This window comes from Salmo salar, chromosome ssa01, assembly GCF_905237065.1.
Source record: "Salmo salar chromosome ssa01, Ssal_v3.1, whole genome shotgun sequence".
Taxonomy (NCBI): domain Eukaryota; kingdom Metazoa; phylum Chordata; class Actinopteri; order Salmoniformes; family Salmonidae; genus Salmo; species Salmo salar.
The window spans coordinates 155,468,888-155,491,816 of record NC_059442.1 but is presented as its reverse complement, the minus strand read 5'-3'; the positions used below and the strand labels follow the sequence as shown (position 1 = coordinate 155,491,816).

Here is a 22,929-nt window from a genome sequence, read left to right as displayed (position 1 = left end):
CTGAAGCCTTCTTCACAACAATTGAACCGCTCTTCTTGAAGTTCTTGATGATCCGATAAATGGTTGATTTAGGTGCAATCTTACTGGCAGAAATATCCTTGCCTGTGAAGCCCTTTTTGTGCAAAGCTTGATGACGGCACGTGTTTCCTTGCAGGTAACCATGGTTGACAGATTAAGAACAATGATTCCAAGCACCACACTCCTTTTGAAGCTTCCAGTCTGTTATTCGAACTCAATCAGCATGACAGAGTGATCTCCAGCCTTGTCCTCATCAACACTCACACCTGTGTTAATGAGAGAATCACTGACATGATGTCAGCTGGTCCTTTTGTGGCAGGGCTGAAATGTAGTAGAAATGTTTTTTGGGGGATTCAGTTCATTTGCATGGCAAAGAGGGACTTTGCAATTAATTGCAATTCATCTGATCACTCTTCATAACATTCTGGAGTATATGCAAATTGCCATCATACAAACTGAGGCAGCAGACTTTGTGAAAATTATTTGTGTCATTCTCAAAACCTTTGGCCACGACTGTATATGTGTGTGTTCTATATGTAAATAAGTGTTATGTTAACTTATTGCACTATACAGTATCATTTAGCTCATAACTCCATAAATATAGCCATATTGTAAAGAAGTAGCAGGCATCTTCAAACACTGACTGAACCCACAGAAACCCCCTAAACCAGATACTGGACTCATGTTGTGCAATAACCAACAGTTCAAAGCCTTTACGATGTTCAACAGGGCCCTCCCTGGCCTGGCCTGTGTGATGGAGGAAAGCTACAGTGCATGGCCTCCTGGGAAAGTTCAGCCCTCCCTCCCTGTCCCTGCCATGGGGAAATGAATAAATGATATTTTAACATCTACGGTCCTGCCGGGCTGTACGGTAACAGCCAGCCATGCCGTGAGATGCAGAACAGATAAGGCAGTTGGCAGAGAGAGGAGCAACGGGTAGGGTGAAGTGAGCCTTGCTCTGGGCCTGTACTCAAAAAGCATCTCACAGTCAGAGTGCTGATCTAGGATCAGGTCCCACGTGTCCATAGGATCTTAAGTTATTATCTAAAAGGCAAGGTAACTAATGTCTTTGCGTGAATGAGAACAAGAGGAGGTGGGTAGATCTTCAATAGGCAAGACAGAGATGAGTACTCCTTCTCATGTATCAGACTCTTCATGTATTTCAGGATTCATGAGGTGGAAGTGTAGTTGTTTAGTGTTGGTGTGAAGTGTGGGGTTAATACACAGCATCTTAAGCAGTTCGTCCACTAGGTTTGTGTGTTTTAGGACACTGAAGTGCAAGTGTAGGTGTGAGTTTGGTTGATACATAGCACCTTAAACAGTGTCAGAGAGTGACATCTGACTTTCCTGCTAAGACTCTCATTGACATCGGAGCCTATCGAATAACCTGAGAATGTCACAGCAAGGAGGAGGGAGCAGGGGGGTATAGAGCGATGTGCTGTACATCATGACAAATCGCAATGTAATAAAACCTGGAATACCAGGTTTCACTCCACTGAACCCCAACATGAACATGGCTCATGGAAATTTGCCAAGAAAACATGTAAAGATATGGTAGGAACGTCATGCAGTAGGCATATGACTTCTGTACATCAACATCATCTGTAAATGTATGCACAATAACCTGACTTTATTGTCTACACAATGTTGACGTTTCAATTTCTTTCGCCCTTTTCCCTTTTGAAAAATCAACGTAACTTGGATCCTGAAACATGATTGGCCAGCTGGGCAGTAAAACTAAGAACCTGCAACATGATTGGCCTACGGGGCTGTCACAATTTTGACCCTGAAACGTGACTGGCGGTCGGGGCTGTCAGTCACTCACGGTGGTGGGGAAGAAGCGGCTGAACTTAAACTTCTTGAGAGACATGGAGCAGGTGTAGGTCCCCAGGAAAAGGATGAATGACATCAGAGTGACGTCAGGGACGAAGCCACAGGCTGGACCAATCAGCTCGCCGCCGTACACCACACACTGCTTCTTGTCGAGAGACGCCCATGTGGTGTTTACCGACTACGGGAGAGACAGGCACACAGACAAAACCATTACCTCATTCGTCATGACTACGGGTTCAAATGAATCAGTACATAAAGAAGCTGCTAAAACCAGCAAACAAAACATTTCACAACATTAGTGAAAGAAACACCTTTACTATTAATTGAAATATTGATCTAATTTACAATCAGGTAATGATAGAGTTCTCTATCAACAATGCATCTGTATGGTTGATGGATAACACTGTCATAACCTAATTAACCCACACCAGCTCAGACACATTCCTGTCTGAGACACACTCAGAAATGTAGATTTCCTTCAGACTTTCTTGTGACTGAAGAATATATGGCTGTCAGAGAAGAAATACTCCAGTGACTGCTGCTTACCAGATCAGCATTGTTTATCCAGGCAGAGGCATCACTATAGAGACCCGTCATATTGCCTGGATGGAAACAAACAAACAGTAAGGTCTCCACAAAACCACTTTACAGGGCACTTGTCAAAACTATAATGTGCATTTTCCTCAAGCATATGCAGTGTTACCACAGATAGAACAAAGAGACAGATATTTTACCGGACGTATAAATGTGAAGCATCCGCTTAGCGTTTCCACTCACTACCAAATATGGTAGTGAGAGGAAGCCCACTGGCCGGCAGTGGGAGAAGATGGAACGACATGGATTTTGGCCGACATTCTGCACATTTTCTCATCGATGAAACATTTGATCTCAATACAGTTTTCTGTTCCCAAAACTATAATCTGTTATGAACAGAGTGGACTAATGATATCTCTTAAGTGAACACAAACTTGGACCATGTGATTACCTCCAGTTTAAATATTGTGAAAAATGGTGTAATGTTTGCTTTCTGGACTATACCGACAGCAATAGGACGTGAGCTCACCGACTCAAAGTTAGAGCAATTTGAGAGCCCAAGAAACACAGGCCAAACCACAGAACCAGAAAGAGATTACATTTATATTGGCTAAACCCTCTGCGGTAGCTACACCCCTGTTGTCACCTGGACAGGACCACCTTAATCATTAGCACTTCCTGATCTGATTGGTTTAAACTACAAAACAGCCAATGAGCTGTGAGCACAGTGCTGATAAGCATACCGTCGTCCAGTGGGGGCATGCAGCGGCAGTCGTACATTGTGACGTAGTTGGGGTCATAGTCAGCATTGATGGGGTTGTAGTGGGCCAGCTTCAGCATCTTCTTGAAGGCGTCGTAGATGAAGATGAAGGAGATGAGGGAAGAAAAGCCCTCCTCTGTGAAGCGTGTGAAGTACTTGACCAGGGAGCTGGCATCTGTGGCAACCAGCACCAGGCAGAAGAAGGCTGACCAAAGGCCGATCCACAGCCTGAACTCCAGGTAGTCAAAGTCATGGTCTCTGGAGGGGAAAGAGAGAGAGAGTGAAGGTACGACCATGTTTAGTTAGTCTAAGAGCAGGCCGATCCACAGCCTGAACTCCAGGTAGTTAAAGTCATGGTCTCTGTAGAGGGAGAGATCGGAGAGATGGTAGAACCATAGTTTAATATTAATGTATTAATGTTTATTGAAACCGGAAGTCCCTTCTAAGGCACTTGGATGTTCCTATCCAAATATCGATGTTTTCATGCATGCGTGTATCAGAGTACCAACAGAAAGACAGATGGAGGCTGTAAATCCAGCTCACAAAGTAATAGAGTGCATGGCGGCATAGGCTCAGACCCGACCCGAGGAAACATGGCGCCGTCGGCTCAGCGTTGATAGTTTCCATTCACGGTGTGACATTCAATGAATGTAAATGATTGATAATGGAACATAGCCAAGCCAGTGTTGTCTGTAATGTAATGCTAGAAGAGGGTCTACTCTCTGGGATGGCAAGAGAAGGTAAGGAGGAAGAGAAAGAAGAGAGAGAAGAAAGAGGAGAAGAGAATTCTGTTCTGGTCCGTGTGGGAGCAGGTCTGGACTGGTGACCCCATTCAGGTGAGGAAGTAGGAAGTAGCAAGCAGGACGCATGGGAAATTGAGGGACAATCAGCCTGGCAACGGAACTGAGGGCAGTTTGTTTGTTACTGTGAATAAAATTGTTTGTTCAAGATACAAATACTTGACAGTGGCTAACATCTGACTGCAGAAGAAATTCATATTGTTTATGTTTATCATGAGTATTATTATACTGAACAAAAATATAAACGCAACATGTAAAGTGTTGGTCCCATGTTTCATGAGCTGAAATAAAAGACCCCAGAAATTGTCCATATGCACAAAAAGTTTATTTCGCTCAAATTGTGCATAAGTTTATACATCCCTGTCAGGGAGCATTTATCCTTTGGCAAGATAATCCATCCACCTGACATGTGTCATATCAAGAAGCTGATTAAACAGCATTATCATATGTTCATTACACAGGTACACCTTGTGCTGGGGACAATAAAAGGCCACTCTTAAATGTGCAGTTTTGTCACACAACACAATGCCACAGATGTCTCTAGTTTTGAGGGAGCGTGCAATTGGCATGCTGACTGCAAGATCTTCCACCAGAGCTGTTGCCCAAGAATGTAATGTTAATTTCTCGACCATAAGCCGCCTCCAACATCGTTTTAGAGAATGTGGCAGTACGTCCAACCAGCCTCACAACCGCAGACCACGTGTAACCACGACAGCCCGAGACCTCATCCGGCTTCTTCCCGTGTGGGATCGTCTAAGACCAGCCAGCCGGAGAGCTGATGAAACTGAGGAATATTTCTGTCTGTAGTAAACCCTTTTGTGGGGGAAAAACTACAGTAATTCTGATTGGCTGGGCCTGGCTTCCCAGTGGGTGGGCCTGGCTCCCAAGTGACTGCGCCCCTGCCCAGTCATGTGAAATCCATAAATTAGGTCTTAATAAATTAATTTCAATTGATTGATTTCCTTATATGAACTGTATCTCAGTAAAATCGTTGAAATTGTTGCATGTTGCTTTTATATTTTTGTTTAACTAGATTTTTTTAATTAAAGGAAACAGGAAGCCGGAGGTTGTCAATAGAAAAGCAAGATTCTATGCTGCCCAAAAGGAACACTAAACACATGTGGTTGGGGTTAGGATATTTGGTGGGCACCATGGTACCCTTGAGCCAGTTCCACATACTGTACCACTGGTAATCCTCACAACAACAGTCCAACTCTGAAAGCAAACAAAACATCTCTAGGACCATTATAGCTGCTAATTTGTTTTACTTCTATTGAATTATCTCACAGACACATACACTGAGTATACAAAACATTAAGGACATCTCTTTCCATGGCAGACTGACCAGGTGAATCCAGGTGAAAGCAATGATCCCTTATTGATGTCACTTGTTAAATCCACTTCAATCAGTGTAGATGAAAGGGAGGAGCCTTGAGGCAATTGAGACATGGATTGTGCATGTGTGCTATTCAGAGGGTAAATGGGCAAGACAAAACATTTAAATGCCTTTGAACGGGGTATAGTACAGTGGTAGGTGCCTGGCGCACCGGTTTGTGTCAAGAACTGCAACTCAGCAGAGTTTTTCACACTGAACTGTTTCCGGTGTGTATCAAGATTGGTCCACCACCCAAAGGACATCCAGGAAGGTGTTCGTAATGTTTTACCAGTCATATGAGGTCATTGACCTCACTACTCACTGGACCCTTTTGATCACTTGGCTAAGCATGCCTCTCCTTAATGTCAATATGCCTTGTCCATTGCTGTTCTGGTTAGTGTTTATTGGCTTATTTCACTGTAGAGCCTCTAGCCCTGCTCATTATACCTTATCCAACCCTTCAGTTCCACCACCCACACATGCGATGACATCACCTGGTGTCAATGATGTTTCTAGAGACAATATCTCTCTCATTATCACTCAATGCCTAGGTTTACCTCCACTGTATTCACATCCTACCATTCCTTTGTCTGTACATTATACCTTGAAGCTATTTTATCGCCCCCAGAAACCTGCTCCTTTTACTCTCTGTTCCGGATGTCCTAGATGACCAATTCTCATAGCTTTTAGCCGTACCCTTACCATACTCCTCCTCTGTTCCTCTGGCGATGTAGAGGTTAATCCAGGCCCTGCAGTGCCTAGCTCCACTCCTATTCCCCAGGCGCTCTCTTTTGATGACTTCTGTAACCGTAATAGCCTTGGTTTCATGCATGTTAACATTAGAAGCCTCCTCCCTAAGTTTGTTTTATTCACTGCTTTAGCACACTCTGCCAACCCGGATGTACTAGCCATGTCTGAATCCTGGTTTAGGAAGACCACCAAAAACTCTGAAATCTCCATCCCTAACTACAACATTTTCAGACAAGATAGAACGGCCAAAGGGGGCGGTGTTGCAATCTACTGCAGAGATAGCCTGCAGAGTTCTGTCCTACTATCCAGGTCTGTACCCAAACAATTTGAACTTCTACTTTTAAAAATCCACCTCTCTAAAAACAAGTCTCTCACCGTTGCCGCCTGCTATATACCACCCTCTGCCCCCAGCTGTGCTCTGGACATCATATGTGAACTGATTGCCCCCCATCTATCTTCAGAGCTTGTGCTACTAGGTGACCTAAACTGGGACATGCATAACACCCCAGCCATCCTACAATCTAAGCTTGATGCCCTCAATCTCACACAAATTATCAATGAACCTACCAGGTACCACCCCAAAGCCGTAAACACGGGCACCCTCGTAGATATCCTCCTAACCAACTTGCCCTCTAAATACACCTCTGCTGTTTTCAACCAAGAGCTCAGCAATCACTGCCTCATTGCCTGCATCCGTAATGAGTCAGCGGTCAAACAACCTCCACTCATCACTATCAAACGCTCCCTGAAACACTTCAGCGAGCAGGCCTTTCTAATCGACCTGGCCCGGGTATCCTGGAAGGATATTGACCTCATCCCTTCAGTAGAGGATGCCTGGTTATTTTTTTTAAATGCCTTCCTCACCATCTTAAATAAGCATGCCCCATTCAAGAAATTTAGAACCAGGAACAGATATAGCCCTTGGTTCTCTCCAGAACTGACTTCCATTAACCAACACAAAAACATCCTGTGGCGTTCTGCATTAGCATCGAACAGCCCCCGTGATATGCAACTTCTCAGGGAAGTTAGAAACCAATACACACAGGCAGTTAGAAAAGCCAAGGCTAGCTTTTTCAAGCAGAAATTGACGTCCTACAACACAAACTCAAAAAAGTTCTGGGACACTGTAAAGTCCTTGGAGAATAAGAGCACCTCCTCCCAGCTGCCCACTGCACTGAGGATAGGAAACTCTGTCACCACCAATAAATCCACTATAATTGAGAATTTCAATAAGCATTTCTCTACGGCTGGCCATGCTTTCCACCTGGCTACCCCTACCCCGGTCAACAGCACTGCACTCCCCACAGCAACTCGCCCAAGCCTTCCCCATTTCTCGTTCTCCCAAATCCAGTCAGCTGATGTTCTGAAAGAGCTGCAAAATATGAACCCCTACAAATCAGCTGGGCTAGACAATCTGGACCCTTTCTTTCTAAAATGATCTGCCGAAATTGTTGCAACCCCTACCCCTATCGTCTGAGATTCCCAAAGATTGGAAAGCAGCTGCGGTCATCCCCCTCTTCAAAGGGGGGGACACTCTTGACCCAAACTGCTACAGACCTATATCTATCCTACACCGCCTTTCTAAAGTCTTCGAAAGCCAAGTCAACAAACAGATTACCAACCATTTCGAATCCCACCGCACCTTCTCCGCTATGCAATCTGGTTTCAGAGCTGGTCATGGGTGCACCTCAGCCCCGCTCAAGGTCCTAAACGATATCTTAACCGCCATCGATAAGAAACAATACTGTGCAGCCGTATTCATTGACCTGGCAAAGGCTTTCGACTCTGTCAATCACCACATCCTCATCGGCAGACTCAATAGCCTTGGTTTCTCAAATGATTGCCTCGCCGGGTTCACCAACTACTTCTCTGATAGAGTTCAGTATGTCAAATCAGAGGGCCTGTTGTCCGGGCCTCTGGCAGTCTCTATGGGGGTGCCACAGGGTTCAATTCTTGGGCCGAATCTTTTCTTTGTATACATCAATGATGTCGCTCTTGCTGCTGGTGAGTCTCTGATCCACCTCTACAGAGACGACACCATTCTGTATACTTCTGGCCCTTCTTTGGACACTGTGTTAACTACCCTGCAGACGACCTTCAATGCCATACAACGCTCCTTCAGTGGCCTCCAACTGCTCTTAAATACAAGTAAAACTAAATGCATGCTCTTCAACCGATCACTGCCTGCACCTGCCTGTCCATCCAGCATCAATACTCTGGACGGTTCTGACTTAGAATATGTGGACAACTACAAATACCTAGGTGTCTGGTTAGACTGTAAACTCTTCTTCCAGACTCACATTAAGCATCTCCAATCCAAAATTAAATCTAGAATTGGCTTCCTATTTCGCAACAACGCATCTTTCACTCATGCCCCCAAACATACCCTCGTAAAACTGACCATCCTACCGATCCTCGACTTCGGAAATGTCATTTACAAAATAGCCTCCAATACCCTACTCAATAAATTGGATGCAGTCTATGACAGTGCCATCCGTTTTGTCACCAAAGCCCCATATACTACCCACCACTGAGACCTGTACGCTCTCGTTGGCTGGCCCTCGCTTCATACTCGTCGCCAAACCCACTGGCTCCAGGTCATCAACAAGACCCTGCTAGGTAAAGTTCCCCCTTATCTCAGCTCGCTGGTCACCATAGCAGCACCCACCTGTAGCACGCGCTCCAGCAGGTATATCTCTCTGGTCACCCCCAAAGCCAATTCCTCCTTCGGCCGCCTCTCCTTCCAGTTCTCTGCTGCCAATGACTGGAACGAACTACAAAAATCTCTGAAACTGGAAACACTTATCTCCCTCACTAGCTTTAAGCACCAACTGTCAGAGCAGCTCACAGATTACTGCACCTATACATAGCCCATCTATAATTTAGCCCAAACAACTACCTCTTCCCCTACTGTATTTATTTATTTTGCTCCTTTGCACCCCATTATTTCTATTTCTACTTTGCACTTTCTTCCACTGAAAATCTACTATTCCAGTGTTTTACTTGCTATATTGGAGTTTCTTCGCCACCATGGCCTTTTTTTGCCTTTACCTCCCTTATCTCACCTCATTTGCTCACATTGTATATAGACTTATTTTTCTACTATATTATTGACTGTATGTTTGTTTTACTCCATGTGTAACTCTGTGTTGTTGTATGTGTCAAACTGCTTTGCTTTATCTTGGCCAGGTGCAATTGTAAATGAGAACTTGTTCTCAACTTGCCTACCTGGTTAAATAAAGGTGAAATAAAAATAAAGAAATACAAATTTCAATATTTCAATATGAGACAGACAGAGAGAGCGCAAGACAGAGAGAGAGCGCAAGACAGAGAGAGAGCGCAAGACAGAGAGAGCGCAAGACAGAGAGAGAGGGCAAGACAGAGAGAGAGCGCAAGACAGAGAGAGCGCAAGACAGAGAGAGCGCAAGACAGAGAGAGAGGGCAAGACAGAGAGAGAGCGCAAGACAGAGAGAGAGGGCAAGACAGAGAGAGAGCGCAAGACAGAGAGAGAGGGCAAGACAGAGAGAGAGCGCAAAACAGAGAGAGAGCGCAAGACAGACAGAGAGCGCAAGACAGACAGAGAGAACGAGACAGACAGACAGACAGAGACAGACAGAGAAACAGACAGACAGAGAGACAGACAGAGGGAGAGAGACAGAGAGACGGAGAGACAGAGAGACAGAGAGACAGACAGACAGAGAAACAGACAGACAGAGAAACAGACAGACAGAGAGACAGACAGAGGGAGAGAGACAGAGAGACGGAGAGACAGAGAGACAGAGAGCGACAGAGAGAGAGAGAGAGACGGAGAGGCGGACAGAGATGGAGAGGCGGAGTGACAGAGAGAGAGAGAGACGGAGAGAGAGAGAGACGGAGAGGCGGACAGACAGACGGAGAGGCGGACAGACAGACGGAGAGGCGGACAGAGATGGAGAGGCGGACAGCCGGCGAGACGGAGAGGCGGCGAGACGGAGAAGCAGAAAGACGGAGAGGCAGAGAGACGGAGAGATGGAGAGGCAGAGAGACAGACAGTTGGAGAGACGGACAGAAGGAGAGATGGACAGAAGGAGAGACGGACAGGAGAGACGGACAGAAGGAGAGACAGACAGAGAAACAGAGAGACAGAAGGAGAGAGACAGACAGAAGAAGGAGAGACAGACAGACAGACAGACAGACAGACAGACAGACAGACAGACAGACAGACAGACAGACAGACAGACAGACAGACAGACAGACAGACAGAAGGAGACAGATGGCAGAAGGAGAGAGACAGACAGACGGAGAGAGAGACAGACGAACAGACGGAGAGAGACAGACAGACAGACGGCGAGACGGAGAGAGACAGACAGACGGAGAGCGACAGACAGACAGATGGACAGACGGAGAGAGACAGACAGACAAAGAGACGGCGAGACGGAGAGAGACAGACAGACAAAGAGACGGAGAGAGAGACGGAGAGACGGAGAGAGAGACAGACAGACGGACAGACGGAGAGAGACAGACAGACGGAGAGAGAGACAGACAGAAGGAGAGAGACAGACAGACAGACAGACAGACGGAGAGAGACAGACAGACGGAGAGACGGAGAGAGACAGACAGACGGAGAGACAGAGAGAGACAGACAGACGGACAGACGGAGAGAGACAGACAGACGGAGAGAGACAGACAGACGGAGAGAGACAGACGGAGACAGATGGAGAGAGACAGACGGAGACAGAAAGACGGAGGCAGAAAGAGAGAGAGAGAGAGATACAACCCATACTTATGTTTATTTATTTTCCCTTTTGTACTTTAACTATTTGCACATCGTTATAACACTGTACATAGCCATAATATGACATTTGAAATGTTTCTACTCCTTTGAAACTTTTGAGAGTGAAATATTTACTGTTCATTTTTGATTGTTTATTTCACTTTTGTTCATTATCCATTTCACTTGCTTTGGAAATCTAAACATGTGTTTCCCATGCCAATAAAGCCCTTTGAATTTAATTGAGTGAGTGAGTGAGTGAGCTAGAAAGGGAGAGAGAGAGAGATGTACTATCAATATCTGTGGTGCTCAAAATGCAGGTGTAAGAGAGCTCACTTGCTGAAGTTGAAGAGGAGCCTTTCAAACACCAGTACAGGACCTGTGCTGCTGAGAATGGTGAGAGGCTGGCCACCCAGCAGACAGAATATGGCCCCCGTCAGTGCCGTGCCCAGGAAACTCTCCAACACACCCTGAAAGGGGAGAGGGACACAGATAGGCTGGTGAGTCAAAGAAACAGCATACAGATAGAGACACGCAGATGGATATGTTTGTCCCAAATCTATTGAAGGTGTTAGTGGGTGTCCTGCTGGGGTTAAAGGTCAAGGACACAGTAAACAGTGATGGTCACATTCCAACCCACTGTTGTATATGTTTAAACCAAATGGGACTGGACCAGAGAGCGATTGGTGGAGGACTGGCGGCAAGGTCTGGTTCCAAACTACTGTTCTGGTACCCTACCCTCACAAATAAAACGAAGCACATGGTTACATTTTTATCATCTAAAGAAATCCATTTAGTTTCTGTGTATGTATGGGAACTGGGAATTGTCAAGTGTGCAATTGAAGCTAACTACATCATGATATCAATCTGCTGATTCTGCGAGATCTCTATTTCCCCCATCACACAGTTCCAGACACACAGATAGCTGTTATACTGGCCCATCAGGACAGACAGCCCTGTTCAAGTTCACATTGTAACATCATGTGTTTTTACTAGGTGTCATTTACACAGCATATCCAGGCCTGGGTGGGAGATGCAGGATCAGAGCTGCTCTACCTGGAACACTGTGCTCCTGTGGCTTGGACAGCTAAGGCTTCTGGGAAAGGTCAGAGGTCAGTCGAGGGATTCCCTTCCCCTTCTCTCATGCAATCGGGAGGACGGGGGAGGGGGAGACGGGGCAGTGACAAGGCTAGCTGAGTAATCTGGATCTGTGGTTATTTCCAGAGCAGCCAAATCCCCTGAGGCCAGCCCTCCCTGCGCATGCCTTCCTTGGCCAGCCCTCCCTGCGCATGCCTTCCTTGGCCAGCCCTCCCTGTGCATGCCTTCCTTGGCCAGCCCTCCCTGCGCATGCCTTCCTTGGCCAGCCCTCCCTGCGCATGCCTTCCTTGGCCAGCCCTCCCTGCGCATGCCTTCCTTGACCAGCCCTCCCTGCGCATGCCTTCCTTGGCCAGCCCTCCCTGCGCATGCCTTCCTTGGCCAGCCCTCCCTGCGCATGCCTTCCTTGGCCAGCCCTCCCTGCGCATGCCTTCCTTGACCAACACATCCGGGGGGAGGCTGTGCGTGTTTTTACTTTCAGGAGTTCTCCGTAATCACATCACCTGGTCAGATCACATAGCGATAAAATGATATCTTCGCTGTCTGACAAAAACCTCTTATCTCCCAAACAAACTTTTTAGGAAAATTTAAAAAATGGCCATATTTTACAATTAACAACCAACCAAACTTCAGAAGCTAATTTGAATACATTTTGTTGGTCCTAGAGTCTTGAACTGTTCAGAGTACATTTAGGGGAGTTATGTAATTTTAAATCCATGTCAGAAAGGATTAAAGTGCACACTATGTTATAAGGGTGGAGAATCGGGACACAGTCAGGTCTTTGCCATTACTTACATTCACTTCTGCTGTTTTGCTTCTTTCAAATGCTTCTGTTTTGAGAAGAGAAAACAGAAAGAGACTCACCTGCATGTTTTCTGTAGCATCTCCTAGCAACCCTCCGAAGGTGATGGCATTGGTCACGGTGCCCAGGTAGATGAACAAGATGGCGGAAAGCGACTGGATGTGAATGGCGTCGTAGAAATCACTGGCGAAGAACGGCAGCTTTCGCTTGATGTCCAGGATGAGGCCACCACAAAACCTTAACAATGAAAATGTGACAGTTACATTTATGCCACAAAGTCTTTATTATTGGCAAATGATCTAAAGATGTAGCCTTGTAAACAGACGGATCTCTACGATCCCCATGCTGTTTTGGTGAGCGTAGCTATTTGTCTGGTTTACGAGACTACTAAAGATGCTGTTTCATCACAAATCAGTGTCTGCACATAGCATAACTAAAAGGCAACAGTAAATAGTGGCTTGCTTTGGCCACACACCTGAGGTGTTATTTTCTGAAATTCTTTCACCCTGAAAGAAGGGTGAAAGTGACGCACAGTGACGCCGAACCGTTGGTGGTTTACCCAATAACTTACTGGGCATTTGTATATAGCGTGCGAATGTCTTTATTTTCATAGCCTACAGTTTACTCGTTGTTAGTCAGCACCTCTAATAACTATTTTGGGTGTGAGCCAGCTCATGCTTTTCACTGGAATTCTTTAGTAACATGCGTAGTGTTACAGTGTTATAGTAAATCATTTTAACACTGTATTCCAATATCTGTGAGAGTTGAGGCCCTGCTGAGTAACATGTTGGTATCACAGGAGGTTGGTGGCACCTTAATTGAGGAGGATGGGCTTGTGGTAATGGCTGGAGCGGAATAAGCGGAATGGTATCAAATACATGATTTCCATGTGTTAGATGTCATTCCATTTACTCAGTGGCGACCCGTCATGTTTTGAGCCCCACATTTTTTGCGACAATAAATAAATAAAAAATAGATATGTATTAGTTTTTTTTGGGGGGGTGGGGGGCTTGCCTGTTTTGCGTGTTATTTTGGCATTAATACGTGTCACATATCAGTTTGCTTTCTGTGGTGGTGGAGCAGGCCAGCAGAAAATAGGAGCATTGCACCGTGATTAGCTCAGCATTGCACCGTGATTGGCTCAGTGTTCTGTCACTCATGGGGACACTACGTCACCCGCCTTTAGTAAGGGTAGACATCAAGAATGTGAGCCCTCTGGGTCCTGCCATAGACTTAGATTAGAAGTGCCCTTCCAAGAAAGCTCAAGGTCATTGGCCACAGATAAAATGATGAGAAATCACATATCTATAGTAGCTTTGATTGGACTGATCATGTCAACATCTTATTTTCAAAATCTTAGCTAGCAGTCATCATCATAAATCAAGTCAACAATCTACTGGTAAATCCTTTTTAATCCTTGTCATATGAAGAGAAATAATGAAAATAAATTATAGATAAAACGTATCGGTGCTCATCGGCCATAAACATCACACAACAAGTTGGAAATTGCAAATTCAACAATGAGTTGTTTGGAAGGAATCGGTGACAGGGGCTAACCTGGGAAGTCGGGAATAAAAGCACTCAGACTGAGAAAATGCGTTTTGAACAGTCATCCAACTCGGAACCTTTCTCTTTCTTTGATGACATCATTTTCCAACAAAGGACCGTCGCGCACAACAAGGGGAGTCCAAAAATGGCTTATATGCCGCTGCATAAATGATGTAATATGCCAGGGAGATATGTATACTGTAGCTAAGAAAGTAATACTAAGTGTATGTTGTGTAGTAAGCTGTTAGTCACCCATGTGCCTCACCCTAATTGTCATAGGCGTCGATGAAAGGGGACCAAAGCGCAGCAGGTAAAGTGCTCATCTTCTTTTATTATTTAATAAAATAACAAACGACAATCAACAGTTCTGTAAGGTACACAGAATATACAGAAAGCAACCACCCACAAACCCAAAGGAAAAAACAGGCTGCCTAAGTATGGCTTCCAATCAGAGACAACGAAAGACACCTGCCTCTGATTGGAAACCATACTCGGCCACACATAGAAAATGAACATAGAAAAAGAAAACTAGAACATATTCCCTGGAAACAAACAAACCCCAAAACACACAGAAACAACCTCCCCTGCCACGCCCTGACCATACTACAATCACAAATGACCCCTTTACTGGTCAGGACGTGACACTAATAATCTATTTTCTCCTCTTAATTTCGCCTAACGTTACTGTTCTGACTAGGTGGTGCTGCACATATAACCTGTTTTTCAGAAATATCATCATCTAATATTCTAAGAGGTTTCATTGTCTGCTTATTTTCCCCCTTTATTTATCCTATGGTTCTGACTTCGTGTACAGGGAAAATACTGTAAGAGCAGCCCATGTTCTGCATTCTGTCGCTGTACATTTAAAAAATGCTGATCACATAGTTATATTGACTACATCCGTCGTCGCTTGCTCATTAATGTCTTAATCAAAATTACAGAACGCCTCTTATCCGCTCATCGTTCCCTTATGCCATAGTTAGTACATCTCAATTGTCAGTAGAAACCGCATTTGTTTAAGCAAATCTGCCATATCAGCTATGTTTTTTAAAAAGGCAGGAAACGAGGCTGAAATAGTTGTTTCGCTGCCAGACAAGGCTCTGCTGATAGCCAGGTGTAGCAGTGGTAAGGATCCACTCCATGGTGCTGAAAGAAAGCTCAGCTGTTGGGACAGATTTATGAAGGCCCTAACAGTTTGTGGGCACCATTTGTCACCGTTATAGTGCAATTAATGTATGGTTTAATGCTGTGTAGTGACTTTGCTGGCAATTTTTATTTGAGTTTGCCCCACCAAGATTTACATGCTAAAAACCCCACTGCATTTACTCCATTATTATGAGCCATCCTCCCCTCAGCAGCCTCCACTGGTTGGTATTGGAAACAGTTGAAGACTGCTCTGGTATTCAATACTATGCCATACGCTATGGGCTAGGCTAGTGGTAATGAGCAGTGTCATTCTTACTTTCCAGTGTTCATGAGCTCTTCTCCAACATGTCCATGTCCCCCTCCTCCTCCTTGACCCCCGTCATGTCCCGGCGTGTCCCCGTTCATCTGGGGCCCATCCCCTCCGCCTCCAGCATTATACTGGTTCTTCCTATACAGTCACAAACAGCAGGTTAGCCTACTGACATCGCTCTCCAACACAGTGTTGAAGGTTCATCACGAGCACCCAATATTGACATAATTTTCAAAACTGTCCAAGAAAACATGCACAATTTAATTAATTTTCTGGAACTAGGACAATTTACAGAATTATACAACTGTACTAGGACTAGAGGTGTCAGTGGCAGAGCTGTACCTCTTATCTGAGGAGGGCAGGGATTTGGGGGGTTCTATCCTGATGTCAGGGTCCCACTCCCCAGGAGGTAGGACGATAACCTCATCTAGGAACTCCTCAATGCCTGCCAGCAGGTCCTGTCTATCCTTGGCCTTGTAGGCAATGTCATGGAACACCTGACCCCACACAACCAATCAGAAACCAAGGTAACATCAACACCAGCACACAACCAATCATAAACAATGTTAACATTAACAACAGCTATGTCACTTCCCCACATAACCAATCAAACCCACCGCAGGTCCTGTCTGTCCTTGTCATGGAACACCATACTACAACACAACCAATCAGAAACCATGTTAACATCAACACCAGCCAACAACCAATCATTTTTCACACTTGTCTCTTCCTGATATTGTGAGTAATTGGATCCCAATCATTATAATTATCCCGAATCATAATCACTTCCAGATGGTGTGTTTGTAATCACCATCTATATAAGCCATATGCCATTATACAGTGAGGGAAAAAAGTATTTGATCCCCTGCTGATTTTGTACATTTGCCCACAGACAAAGAAATGATCAGTCTATAATTTTAATGGTAGGTTTATTTGAACAGTGAGAGACAGAATAACAACAAAAAAATCCAGAAAAACACATGTCAAAAATGTTATAAATTGATTTGCATTTTAATGAGGGAAATAAGTATTTGACCCCTCTGCAAAACATGACTTTTCTTGTAGTGACAACTGTCCAAGGGGTGTGTAGACTTTCCCTAGCTACTGTATAAGCACGTTGGACACGGTGGTAACGTACCTCATCAGACATGAGGGTGGCGATAGCTCGTCCGATCTCATGGTAGGACTTGGCTTTGCTTTTGGGCCCCAGCAGCACAAATAGGAACCTAAAAGTAGATGAAGAGAAAAACAGAAGAATGTTCAATAAAAAGCCCAAATTGAATATAACTGGTGGTCACTAGTGGTTAAACTATATAAATATAGTACCAATCAGCCTCTATGACATAGGAGATATCTATGAGATAGATATGTGGTATATTTGGTGGGTTTGCTAAGTTGGTTGTGGTGGTATCAGTAGGGTACCTGGTAGGGACGGGGACCTCTGTCAAACCTCCCAACATGGCAGCCTGCTGCAGACGGACAAACGCCACGAAGGGCGTGTCCAGGAAGTCCACCCCTCCGACCAGGACGTTAGACGCCTCGGCATCACGTGGAAGCTTCTTCATCAACTTATTCTTCAGCTAGAGAGAGTGGGGGGGACAAAGATGGACAGAGAGAAAGAGGGAGAGAAAGAGAGGAACACGCACAAATATAGAGTGAGACAGAAAAAAGAGAAGGAAAGCAATGAGCGTTGACACACATTCAAAAGAAGCGGTGCTTGAAATGACTGTCCTTATCAAAGTAGTAAGAGAAGAGCAGTAAAGGTACCGTAACAATGGACATTTCACATGCCCCAAAGTTGTACACAGTTGCATGGATGAAATGGGGCAGCTGAGTACAGCCCGTCCCAGGCACATAGGCATTACATGCTGTATTGTGTGGCAACACCACTGCAGTTCGTAGCTTTTTAGAAACAGATTAAAGCGTCTTTACCACTCTGTGAGTCACTATGACACAAGCAGAATGATTAACAAGACATAATAAAGCCCTTTCTGTTCATTGCTGTTATACACTTGAACCAGTCTACATAATGATATGTAATGAGAATGAGGTAGCAACAAAAAAGATGAACCTCTGTGCAACTGTATACAAAAGAACAGGCCAGGTGAATGCATACGGGCCCTTCACTTTAGGTCAGGGGGAGACAGGGGTCCTAGTAGTTAGAGGTGCGAGCCAGCAACTGTTCGAATCCCGGGTCTGACGGGAAACAAAATCAGATGGGAAGTGAGCTGGAAACTGGAGGGTTGCTGGTATCAAATCCAAGATGTAATTGCCTGCCGATGTGCCCTTGAGCTAGGCACTTAATCCCCACAACAACTAGTCCCCGGCGCCCAGTGTGACAGACCCCTGCTCTAACCTGTATATGTATGTGTGTCTTGGGAGGGGTTGGGATACAGCAGAAGTCAAATTTCAGTTGGAACTTGTACAATTGACAAATAAAGTGATATTAATCTTAATCTCTTAATCTTAATAGACTGCTAAATTAAACCTACGGTCCAAGTGGTACGCTGAGTACTTAGTCACAGTGAAATGCATAAAACTTAAGCAACCAGAGACCTCGGGTGTAAGGAGATGATTAACTAAGCAAGGCCTTGGTGTTTCATCAAAGACCAGATCAATTTGATGAATAGCTACTGTTGTCCGTGTAATTCCAGGAGTTAGTTATTTTGTCTGTGGAGTTTCCACAGGCTTCAGGAGGAGTGGTGACATTGTTACCAAACATTTGAGAGAGAGGGTCAGGGCTCCTACAGGGCTCTTATCGTCGTGTGTGAGGCTCAGACTTTATCAGTAGAGTGAGGCCGTGCTCTGGTTCCCACACACAGACACACACACACACAGTGTCGACTTCTTGACCCTGCATATTGTTACAGCAGGAGCTAAGATTTAGAGTGCCCGGGGCAACAGCAATCGCTTCTTAAAGTTCCCGCTTAGATCTCTCTCTCTCTCTCTCTCTCACACACACACACACACACACACACACACACACACACACACACACACACACACACACACAGTGTCGACTTCTTGACCCTGCATATTGTTACAGCAGGAGCTAAGATTTAGAGTGCCCGGGGAACAGCAATCGCTTCTTAAAGTTCCCGCTTAGATCTCTCTCTCTCTCTCACACACACACACACACACACACACACACACACACACACACACAGTTATATCCTCACCTGGTCTCTATCTGGTTGGTCAGAAAAGTCGTTGAGGCTGTTGGAGGTCAGGTTCCGATGGGCCGTGGCTGGGCTACCTGTGGGATCAGAGGTCAAGAGCTCAAAGACCAGGCCTGAGAGGGTTCACCAGGGTCGTGTTTATTAGGGAAAAAAACTGAAGAAAAAAATGCTTAAAGCCTTCTGAAACAGAAATGAGTGTTTCTTATTGGACCAGGCAGTCTTTCCCCATTTCAGTCTGTTGTCTTCTTTTCGGTGCCTAATGAACACAACCCAGGGGTCAAACAAAGTCACTGGGATGAAAGGTAGATCGCAACTCCCAGAACAGACAGAGGCCCAGTTAGATTAGACTGGTCTCAGAGAAGGAGAGGAAGAGAAACAGAAAATGAAGAAAAACAGAAACTTCACAAGGCCTAATATAAATGTGGACGGCAGCAAGGACTCAGTTAAGCTTTCGGGCCGATGCCAGCTGCAGTGGATCAGATGTACTGCCTGAAATCTCCCACTGCCGTGCCCTGTCTTTCACTGATCTGATGCCAACTGGTCATTCACTTGCACGGCAGAGCAGAGGGGGCACGGACAGTGTCTTATTAGTAGTCCATGGTGGGGTTGGTGGGAGAGATAGATATTTTTCTTTAGCCTCTTTTAGCCAGCAGTATCAGACTCAGTGAGAAGGCTGGCTTTGCATTGGAGTTGTGATTACCTAAAAAAGTTGGTCAATAGCCGAGTAGCATCTACATTAGCTAATTGGTTGTTTGCTGTTTCTCTGGGCATGAAGGACTGTGACTTAGATGCTGTTTGATGATGCCCTTTTCTTTGTTAACTTAAACAAATGGTGGATTGTGATATCCCATGAGAGTATACCCATGACAGTATTGTTTTCGGTCATCAATGCTCATATCAACAATATGAATGTGGATCGCAAATTGTCTTGGCACAGACTATCGTCAAGGTATGTGTTATACCCTGTTATAAACTCTGTATATGAGTGTTATAACCCACCGTACAAAAGTATCCCAAACTAGGGTGCTATAATGCATTATAGCCTGGCTTAAATGGATCACATGTGCTATAAGTGTTATAACCTGACTTACTGAGGTATCCCATGTGTTATAAATGTGTTCTGACCTAACTTACTAATGTATCCCATGTGTTATAAATGTGTTCTGACCTGACTTACTGAGGTATCCCATGTGTTATAAATGTGTTCTGACCTAACTTACTAATGTTCCCATGTGTTATAAATGTGTTCTGACCTAACTTACTAATGTATCCCATGTATTATAAATGTGTTCTGAGTTGACTTACTGAGGTATCCCATGTGTTATAAATGCAATGTAACCTGACTTACCTTTTATCCCATGTGTTATAAATAAATGCATTATAACCTAACATACCAAGTTATTCCATGTGCTGTAAATGTGTTGACCTGACATATCCTGTTATAAATGCATTATAACCTAACTTACCAAGTTATCCCATGTGTTATAAATGTGTTCTGACCTGATTTACTGACCTATCCCATATGTTATAAATGCATTATAACCTAACTTACCTAGTTATCCCATATGTTATAAATGCATTATAACCTAACTTACCTAGTTATTCTCTGAACCGGTTCTCCTGTATATAGCCCCGCTATTGTTATTTACTGCTGCTCTTTAATTATTTGTTTTTCTTATCTACATTTTTTTTGTTGGTATTTTCTTAAAACTGCATTGTTGGTTAAGGGCTTGTAAGTAAGCATTTCACTGCTGTAGTCGACGCATGTGACAAATACAATTTGATTTGATCCCATGTGTTATATATGTATTCTAACCTGACTTACTGACTGACGTATTGCATGTGTTATAAATGTGTTCTGACCTGACTTACTGACGTATCCAATGTGGTATAAATGTATTCTGATCTGATTTACTGACTGATGTATCCAATGTGTTATAAATGTGTTCTGATCTGATTTACTGACTGATGTATCCAATGTGTTCTGTGTTCTGACCTGACTTACTGACCTATCCCATATGTTATAAATGCATTATAACCTAACTTACCTAGTTATCCCATGTGTTATAAACGTGTTCTGACCTGACTTACTGACCTATCCCATATGTTATAAATGCATTATAACCTAACTTACCTAGTTATCCCATGTGTTATAAATGTGTTCTGACCTGACTTACTGACCTATCCCATATGTTATAAATGCATTATAACCTAACTTACCTAGTTATCCCATGTGTTGTAAATGTGTTCTGACCTGACTTACTGACCTATCCCATATGTTATAAATGCATTATAACCTAACTTACCTAGTTATCCCATGTGTTATAAATGTATTCTAACCTGACTTAATGACTGGCGTATCGCAGGTGTTATAAATGTGTTCTGACCTGACTTACTGACTGACGTATCCAATGTGTTATAAATGTGTTCTGACCTGACTTACTGATGTATTGCATGCTGGAGCTTCTTTGGATCTCCTTTATCGGTTCCTCATGGCCAAGCGTGGTTGCATAAGGCACAGACTGGGGTTGGGACTGGGGGTGCAAGTGGGGAAAGGGCTGGGGGTGCTCATTGAGACTGCGTGCTTTAGTGCAGACAGAGAGAGACAGAAAGAGAGAAAGAGAGATGGAGTGACGGAAGAAAGGAAGGAACGAAGAAAGCAGGAAGGCAGGCAGGCAAAAAGTGAAGAGAACACGAGGGAATGTTAATCTGTGCAGGAGAGTGAGAGTACAGATAGAAGACAGAAAACTAGAACAATCTCACACTTCAAACTGCAGTACCATATTATTATTATTATTATTTAATGGCATCCAAGAAGTTATGGTCTTCTAAACAATTAAATCACATGTAGTTGGTAGAGCATGGTGTTTGCAATGGTGTTTGCAACGCCAGGGTTGTGGGTTCGATGACCACAGGGGGCCAATACGTAACAAAAATTTTTTTATGAAATGAATTGAAACGTATGCATTCACTACTGTAAGTCGCTCTGGATAAGAGCGTCTGCTAAATGACTAAAATGTAAAAATGTAAAATGATATGCAAGTCGGAATACACTTTGGAGATAGTAGTATTTAGAAGAAGAACAAAAACAAGCATCAACACTCAGGCGTAAAAGAATCTTGCCAGTCACATTGACGTTATTAGTTAAAACTATAGCCACCTAGATATACAGTGGGGGGGAAAAGTATTTGATCCCCTGCTGATTTTGTACGTTTGCCCACTTACAAAGAAATGATCAGTCTATAATTTTAATGGTAGGTTTATTTGAACAGTGAGAGACAGAATAACAACAAAAAAATCCAGAAAAACGCATGTCAAAATGTTATAAAATAATTTGCATTTTAATGAGGGAAATAAGTATTTGACCCCTCTGCAAAACATGACTTAGTACTTTGTGCCAAAAAAACTTGTTGGCAATCACAGAGGTCAGACGTTTCTTGTAGTAGGCCACCAGGTTTGCACACATCTCAGGAGGGATTTTGTCCCACTCCTCATTGCAGATCTTCTCCAAGTCATTAAGGTTTCGAGGCTGACGTTTGGCAACTCGAACCATCAGCTCCCTCCACAGATTTTCTATGGGATTAAGGTCTGGAGACTGGCTAGGCCACTCCAGGACCTTAATGTGCTTCTTCTTGAGCCACTCCTTTGTTGTCTTGGCCTTGTGTTTTGGGTCATTGTCATGCTGGAATACCCATCCACGACCCATTTTCAATGCCCTGGCTGAGAGAAGGATGTTCTCACCCAAGATTTGACGGTACATGGCCCCGTCCATCGTCACTTTGATACGGTGAAGTTGTCCTGTCCCCTTAACAGAAAAACACCCCCAAAGCATAATGTTTCCACCTCCATGTTTGACGGTGGAGATGGTGTTCTTGGGGTCATAGGCAGCATTCCTCCTCCTCCAAACACGGCGAGTTGAGTTGATGCCAAAGAGCTCCATTTTGGTCTCCTCTGACCACAACACTTTCACCAGTTGTCCTCTGAATCATTCAGATGTTCATTGCCAAACTTCAGATGGGCATCATGTAT

The 22,929-nt window shown here is 44.3% G+C and overlaps 1 protein-coding gene across 5 annotated transcripts in view; it reads right to left on the bottom strand.

Annotated features, from left to right (window-relative positions):
• The window catches only part of LOC106569503 (electrogenic sodium bicarbonate cotransporter 1), a 109,696-nt gene that overhangs the window by 31,800 nt on the left and 54,967 nt on the right, over positions 1–22,929 (bottom strand). For 4 of the 5 annotated variants that reach the window (XM_014140925.2, XM_014140935.2, XM_014140917.2 and 1 more), the window contains 11 exons: positions 21,344–21,484; positions 18,901–18,977; positions 17,144–17,301; positions 16,860–16,947; positions 16,064–16,218; positions 15,728–15,859; positions 12,780–12,954; positions 11,157–11,290; positions 3,129–3,403; positions 2,398–2,453; positions 1,844–2,029 (listed from right to left, as the gene is read on the bottom strand). In XM_014140925.2, coding sequence (XP_013996400.1) covers positions 1,844–2,029; positions 2,398–2,453; positions 3,129–3,403; positions 11,157–11,290; positions 12,780–12,954; positions 15,728–15,859; positions 16,064–16,218; positions 16,860–16,947; positions 17,144–17,301; positions 18,901–18,977; positions 21,344–21,484 — 1,577 coding nt within the window. The remainder of the gene's footprint in view (positions 1–1,843; positions 2,030–2,397; positions 2,454–3,128; positions 3,404–11,156; positions 11,291–12,779; positions 12,955–15,727; positions 15,860–16,063; positions 16,219–16,859; positions 16,948–17,143; positions 17,302–18,900; positions 18,978–21,343; positions 21,485–22,929) is intronic. The other variant, XM_014140945.2, reaches the window with a different exon arrangement.